The 7750-nt window shown below is 63.1% G+C and overlaps 1 protein-coding gene across 1 annotated transcript; it reads right to left on the reverse strand.

Annotated features, from left to right (window-relative positions):
* Positions 1-1264: 1264 nt before the first annotated feature.
* Positions 1265-3332, reverse strand: FZD9 (frizzled class receptor 9). Its single transcript, XM_061152285.1, has one exon. It carries the CDS (start codon positions 3330-3332, stop codon positions 1563-1565), a length of 1770 nt encoding a protein of 589 aa, XP_061008268.1. The 3' UTR covers positions 1265-1562.
* Between the last annotated feature and the right edge of the window lie 4418 nt (positions 3333-7750).

Consider the following 7750-nt stretch of genomic DNA (forward strand, 5'->3'; position numbering starts at 1 on the left):
ATTCCACCTGCAAGAATCGGAGTATTAAGGGTTGCAAAATCCCCTTAGGGGTCAGTGCTGTTCCTTGCAGGGAGGGACCGCCCTCTCTCCATCTCTTGAGGGAGCTGACACCATCTGTTTGATCTCTACTTGATGTCTGTCTTGTTCCTGTGATTGGTGGTTGGGGCAGGAAGGGCTCTGGCCAGAGAGGCCCTGGGTTTGGGGGCTTGGTTCTACTGTATGAAGCAGTTGGCCTTGGGCTCCCCTTGGCTGGCAGCGGGCTGGACCCTGGGGCCTCCCGTCCGTGCCGCAGGGACCAGGGACAGGAACCAAGGCTCTCCCCCGGCTGGAGTCACAGCGGCCACAGCCCAGCCTAAGACGGGACCAGGGTTTCTGGGATGGCCACACTTGGAGGTAGCACAGGTCCCGGCAGCCCCAGGGCCGCCCCGGCATGTAGGTCAGCGCAGCACCTCTTCCTCTCCCGGTTTGTGATCGTGGGAGCTACTTGTGGAGGGAGCCACGCGCACACACCTGCCCCGTTTCTCACTGCTGTGCTCAGCACCTCCAGTCTTTCCACAGCCCTTTAGAAGCTGGGGACCAATCCCCACCCTCCTCGAGGGCTGTCTCTGTGCCCGTGTCTGCTCCCAAGATGCCCGTAGATGTCCAAGAGTCCAGCCCCATTTCCACCCAGAAGGACGGGGGTTGCGGGGGGGCTGCCCTGACACGCCCCAAGGAGCCACATGAGCGGCAGTGAGGGCAGTCTGGGGTCCCGGCCCTCAGGCGCGGGGAAGGAACAGAGGGCCCAGCCAGCCAGTGGGAGCAGACACAGAGCCTCCGAGGGAGCCTTCAAGAAAGGCTGATGCCCTCATTTTTTATGCAAGTCGAGGAAAGCACTCTTACCCACAGCTCCCAAACAGGCCAGACTCACTGGGGCCAGAGTGGGGCGTGTCATCCCAGGGGATTCCCTGACTGCTCCCAGCAGACATCCCCGTCTCACTCTGGGAAGTAGGAACCCAGGGCTCAGACAGGCAAGCGGGCCACCGAACAGAGCCAAGGGGAGCACACACCCACCGCAGAATCCGGGGTTCCTGCAAAACACAGCTGTTTCCCCGGCGGGGTGTTCCCCTGATTGACGGAAAGCCAGAAGGCCCACTCCCAGCTCCGCTCACAGGGGAAGGCTCCCCCAGGGCCCTCACCGTCCTACCGTCCCCCTTTCCAGTCCACAGAAGACGCAGCACTGCCACACGGGGGTTTATTCCAGTCACAGCTTCCAGAGAAACTCCACAATAAATTACATCATTAAATAAACTGCTGGGCCACACCCCCTTCTGCCCCTCCTCCTCTCCACGTGCCCCCCCAGGTCCCGGTGGGGACTCAGCCAGGCCCACCCCCTTGCACTAGGCAGCAGGGGAGTAGCCTCAGTGGGTCCCGACGAGTGAGGGTTGAAGGAGGCTCCCGCCCTGCTCCTCGGCCCCTCACACTCACTTGCCTGACCTTGACAGCTGGGCAGCTGCTAGTCAGCTGTCTCCTCTGGAGGGGGTGGCGAGGAGGGGGCCACAGCCACCCCACGCAGGCCTGTGTCCCTAGAGGTGTGTAGGGTTCTCCAGAGAAGGATCTGTCTTAGTCATGTGCAAGACCACAGTGGGGGCCTTATAGTGGCCGTGGCTGCCCCGGCCATAGCCCCCGGGGGCCCGGCAGGCCTTTGCCCGGGCCCGGCCAGCTGCCATCTTGCGGTGGCACAGGCTCTGCCAGGTCTGGAAAGTCTTGGAACTCCATACCCAGACGCCGCTGGTGATGCCCACCACGAGCGACATGAAGATTTTGAGCATAAAGACAGCCACGGTGGGCACCGAGCCCCCTTGCAGTGAGCAGTCCCTCCGGCCGCCGGGCGTGGGGGCCGCCAAGCAGGCCTGTTCTGTGGCCCGCAGGCGCCAGAAGTCCATGTTGAGGCGTTCGTAGACATAGCACACAATGACGCAGGTGGCAGGCACGGTGTAAAGGATGGAGAAGACCCCAATCTTGACCATGAGCTTCTCAAGCTTCTCCGTGTTGGTGCCCCCGGTCTTCATGATCTTGCGGATGTGGAAGAGGGCCACGAAGCCGGTCAGGAGGAAGCTCGTGCCCAGCACCAGGTAGCAGGACAGGGGCACCAGCACGAAGCCCGTGAGCGCCGCCGCGTCCATACTGGCCACGTAACAGAGCCCGGTCAGCTCATCCCCCGCCACCTTGCGCAGCGTCAGGATAACAATGGTCTTGAGGGCTGGCAGGCCCCAGGCCGCCATGTGGAAGTAGCTGCCATGGGCCTCGATGGCCTCGTGGCCCCATTTCTTGCCTGCGGCCAGGAACCAGGTGAGCGTCAGCACCACCCACCAGAGCGAGCTGGCCATGCCGAAGTAGTAGAGCAGCAGGAAGACGAGGGTGCAGCCCGTGTTCTCCAGGCCCTCCTGGATCACGTAGAGCGCACCCGCCTCCTGGTCGCAGGCCACGCTCTGGGCCCCAGCCACCGCCCGGATGAGGAAGGCCAGCGAGTAGACGTTGTAGCACATGGAGAGGAAGATGATGGGGCGCTCCGGGTACTGGAAGCGGTGCGGCTCCAGCAGGAAGGTGAGCACGGTGAAGGCGGTGGAGAAGAAGCACAGCGCTGACCACACGGCCATCCATACCAGCGCGAAGTCCTTGTCGCGCCGCGACCAGAACACCTCGACGCCTGGCCCGCAGCGCGGCGCGCACGAACGGCTCTTCTCCACGTACTGGAACTTCTCCGGGTTCTCGCAGGTGCCGCCGGCGCCCGGGAGGGCGTCGCCGGGGGGCCGCGCGGGCCGCGGCGCCACGGGCAGCATGCCCAGGCCCTTGTGGGGCTCGGTGGGGCCGGCCGTGGCGTTCTCCGGCGCCTCCATGCAGAGCGCGTGCGGGTCGTTGCGCGTGGGCAGCCGGGCGCAGTCCAGCGAGTCCGGCCAGCCGAAGTTGAACTGCTCCATGATGGGCGCGCAGCGCAGGCGCGCCTGCTCGCACATGGGCCGGCAGGCGGGGATGGGCGTCGAGACCTGGTCGGTGCACATGGGCGCGTAGAGCGAGCACAGAAAGAAGCGCAGGTGGCTGTGACAGCCGTACTGCACGAGCGGCGCGAACTCGGCCAGCTCGGCGGCCGCCTCGCCCTGCGACGTGTGGCCCAGCAGGTTGGGCATGCGGGTCAGGTTGTAGCCGATGCCGCGGCACATGGGGATCTCCACCACCTGGCACGGCGCCGGCCCGCGCCCGCGCTCCGGGTCGAAGCGGCCGATCTCCAGCGCCGCGCCGCCCGCAGCCAGCAGCTGCCACAGCAGCAGCGCCCGGCGGAGCGGCGGCACGGCCATCCCGGGCGGTCCCGGCCGAGGGCGGGGAGGGCGGCCCCGCCTCACTCGGGCCGCGCCGTCCGGCGCCCCCGTGCCCGCTCGCCACGTCGCGGGGTGCGGGCCATAGCGGAGCCGGCCGCGTGTGTCCCTGCGCGGCCGGGCGCCCTGGGCAGCGCGTGGGGAAGCCGCCTGAGGGAAAGGAGGCGCCGAGCCGCCACCGCCGCCGCCGCCGCCGCCGCTACTCGAACGGCCGCGGAGCGGGAGCAGGCGCCGCCTCCCGGGGCCGCGGCTACAAGCCTCGGGGCGGGGCGCCTGGCGGACACGCCCAGGGGCGGGGCCTCCGCGCGCCCCCGGCACGCCCCCCGGCCGGGCTTTAAAGGCGCCGCGCCTCGCAGCTGCGCTGCACTGCAGGACCAACCCGGGCGCGGTCTGGCGGGGTGGGGTATACGAGTAGCGACCTCGTCTGCCCGCTCACAGACGGTTCTCCCCTTTCTGAGGGGTTGCAGCCCAACCTCTCTCCGGGACAAGACAGTCAGCCGGAGGATTTCCCTGCCCCCCGTACCGCGTCACCTATGTTCTTCCCCAGGCGGGACCACTTCTAAGGCTTCTACGCCTGGGACGCCTCGACCTTGGACTCTGGGACAGTTCGAGCGCAGCCTCTCCGCCTCTTCACTAGTTGCGTGTGGCTCTGGGCTCTTCGCTTTGAGCCTGTTTTCGTTTCTGTAAAACAGGCAGATAATCCCGTCAAAATGAATTCACCTGTGGCTCGCGCGGGCTGCTTACCCGTCACACTGCGCACTTGAGCTCATGGCCTCTTCGCAATCCACCTGCCCCCTTGACACCTCGGGACCGCCTGAAAACCCAGTCTCCTTCTGCCCCCTCCCCTCCTCTGCACTCCCTTGGTACAGGGTCTCCGCTAAGAACTCCTCTTTGCCCAGGAAGCCTGCCGCTTTCACCATCCCCCTCCCGCGAGCCCCCTGCTTCCTGCTGCGCCTGCAGAGTAAGGGGCCAGGTATGGTGACAGCCGTGGAACATTTCAGTTCAGCTCACACCCTCCTCACCTGACAGCTGTCAGGATGCTACCAGACTATTACTCAGTCTGCTTCCATGGCGGCACCTGAACAGGGGGAGGAGAGAGGCCTGTTCTTCCCTTTGCACAGATGGAACCATCAAGGCAGTCCTAGGCTCAGCCTGCCAGTAACAGGTGACAGTGAGTGAGTGGGGTCTGAGACTGTGACCCCTGAGCTGCCCACATAACCCCCCTCATCCCCACTCAGGTCGGGAAGGTGTTTCTAAGAGGCTGGGATTGCCGGGGGCTTCCTGGGGCCCCAGAGGCCCTCTGCCCTCCCACCTCTGCCCAGCCAGGGCTCCACCACGGTTCCCAGGTAGCTTTGTGGGTGAAACCCAAGTCCCATCCGGGAGGCCACCCAAGGGGCCCTGTTCTGGTCTGGAACTCCCTTAGAAACTGCCTCCCTCCTCCTGGCCCACCCCCGTCTGCCCTCACCCATTTGGCCTAGATGTACCTGGAAGACTCAGATTCCACGTGAGCTCTTGGCATAGGTCCAGCCCTAGCAGCTGCTCAGGGATGCTCAGTGGATGAAGGACTGAGGGAGAGACCTGCGCTGCAGGGGGCCTAGGAAACTGGTCAAAGACCTAAGGTGAGCCAGGTGGGCCCAGGGCCAGGTGTTTTACACAGTGAACTTTTAAACTCTCATAACAGCCCTGCAAGGAATTCTGTGCCCATTTTACAGAGGAGAAATTGAGGTTCAGAAAACTCAAGACATTTGCCTGGGAATACACAGTTCACAAGGGTCAGGGTTGGCATTCAGGCTCTTCCACTGCATAAGGCTGCCTGTCGCCACCAGCATGAGGGCACCTGCCTGACTGGCCCTGCTTGGCCAACACTGCCCTGCTGGAGAGCTGGCACGTGAGGGGGTTTGTGCAGCAAGGAGCCGGGACAGCAGCCGTAACCAGTGCCCTGGGAGCGGCGTTGGAGCAGGGAAGGGAGGAGGAGGACCCGAGAGGTTGGGACTCCATGGAGATGCAGCAAGCCCTGTTCTCAGTATGAGATGCTTCCTTGGCCCACCTGGGCTGTGACAGCTGAAGTGGCAAGCTCCTGATCGCCCCAAAGAGGCAGCACAGAAATAGGGTAACTTTGAAACAAGGACCTGACTTTGACACCCTAGTCAAGGAGGTTCCCAAAATGCCACTGACAACTTCCTGTAGCCCACGGTGAAGGCCATGCCCCTGGAGTTGGCAGCAAGAGCTTTTCCAGGTATAGCCCCCACCTACCTCTTCCTTTCCTGCCATGCCTAACTCCTTGGAACCCAGGCCACGTCATGCCTTCAATCTCCCTGGCCCGAAGGCCCTTTTCTGCTCTGTTGGGCACACCGGCCTCCTGGGGCAGACCCCAGCTCTCGAGGACAGGGCTGGAGGCTCTGCTCTGCGGGCCAGAGTCCTGGCGCACTCACCGTTGCCACTTGTCCACTCACGTGCTGTTAGCCTTCCGTTCATCCCCCACTCTGCCCCAATGCCAGCAGCTGCTCAAGGACCCTGGGGACACTTTATTTTTCTCTGTGTCTTGCCCCAAGGAGGCACAGATGCATGGATGAGAGTGGTGCATGGGCTGAGCCCCCACCTCACAGGGTCTGTCGGAAGCAGGGGCTTTGGAGCTGCCCCGCTGCAGGCAGCTGGGTTGAGAGGCAGAGAAGGCTGGAGGCTTCCCCCTGCTACGACTGATCTGGGATCCAGGTTTTTTTGTGTGCCTCTGCCCCCAACCAGGGTAAAGAAGAGGCCAGGGGCCCTTCCTCTGGCAGACATAGTGGGGAGGATGCCCCCGGAGCCATGGGATGCCAGGCTTGTCACCATGACAACAGCTGCTCCTGGGAAGCCAGAGGTGGGGGGGAGTGGTGGAAACGCCCCTCCCCCATGCAGATGCTGCCTGGGAGAGAAGAGGCCTCTTGGGCCGCCTGCCCACCCACCCTGCTTTGTCACCCGATCCCCCTCTTTACAAAGGCAGAACAATACGCCAGGCACTCACTGAAAAGGAGACTATGAGGAGGACTGGAGGGGACCAGGAGGAGGGTGATTGCCATCAGTGCCCACCCCCGCCCCCGCTCCCTGGGCAGAGGGGGCCAGAGTCGGTGAGGTGGGAACAGACCCCCTTCTCACTCCTCCTCCTGGGGGAGAACGCTCCCTTCCTGGGGGCTCTTGGCTGTGCGCCAATGAGCTGCCCTGCCCAAGTGGGAGGGGACACCCTTCTGACCTGTGTCCCCCACCCCAGCCCTCTAGTCTTCCCACACTCCAGGAGGCCCTTCCTACCACATCTTCCCTGATCACAGCCATCACACCTGCACTGGACACATCCTGACCCTTCCCCAACTTGACTCTGACATGCCTCCTCCTGCCCTATGGCCCTGGTGCCTGCCTCCATGCCTGCCGCCACCATACCATGCCTGTCTCCCCACAAATCTGGGAGGCTCTGGAGGTCACTGGGCTGGGCAGGCCCTGCTTCTGGGTGTCTTGCTGCCTAGCCTAGAGGAGGCGCCTGTAAATGTTTGTTGAATGAAAAGGATGTCATGAAGAAGAGGTGGCCAGAGATCCTTCTGGAAGAGGCTGCATGCAAGTGGAGCCTGAAGTTGGGGAAGGATAGGACCCTGGGAGACAGAGTCGTCTGTGTGAGGAAGCAGGAACCAGGAGGAGGGCCATCCCGTACCTCCTCCAGTGCCCGGGACACCCCCAGAGGGGCTGCTGATGGTGATGAGGGGCCCAGAGGGTGCAACACTGGAGCACATCTGCTCCTGGAGGTGGGGGGAGCGAGGGGAGTGACGCTGCAGCCCGGGCAGACAGCAGTGGGCGCCAGCACGTGTGTGTGCTGGGCATGCAGGCCTGGGGCAAGTTAACTGTGTGTGCACACACTCACCCAGGCCCAGGGCAAGCTCCAGCCCTGGATCTGACTCAGGGTCCCTTTATTAGGAGGTCAAGGGCTGGACTAGACTGTTCCATTCTTACTAAAGAAGCATTTTAAAAATTTCCATAACTAATTCCCTTGAACCCTTGCCCTCAGGTCATCAGTATCAGGGGTTGAAGTACCTCTTGCTGAATTTCCAAAAGAAACAAACAGAGGGCTTTCCTGGGAGCTGAGTGGTAAAGAATCCACCTGCGGGGGACACAAGTTTGATCTCTGGTCCAGGAAGACCCCACGTGCAGCAGAGCGACTAAGCCTGTGCGCCACAACTACTGAGCCTGGGCTCTAGAGCCCGGGAACAGCAACTGCTGAACCCATACGCTGCAGCTACTGAAGCCCGAATGCCCTGGGCCCGTGCTCCGCAGCAAGAGAAGCCACTGCAGTGAGAAGCCCGAGCACCTCAACTAGAGAACAGCCTCCTCTCTCTGTAACTAGAGAAATGCCTACACAGCAACAAAGACCCAGTACAGTC

The sequence above is a fragment of the Dama dama genome, chromosome 10 (assembly GCF_033118175.1).
Source record: "Dama dama isolate Ldn47 chromosome 10, ASM3311817v1, whole genome shotgun sequence".
NCBI lineage: Eukaryota > Metazoa > Chordata > Mammalia > Artiodactyla > Cervidae > Dama > Dama dama.

What these genes read in the sequence shown, in the direction of transcription:
- FZD9 (XM_061152285.1), bottom strand. Translation starts at nt 3,332, where the DNA reads ATGGCCGTGCCGCCGCTCCGCCGGGCGCTGCTGCTGTGGCAGCTGCTG.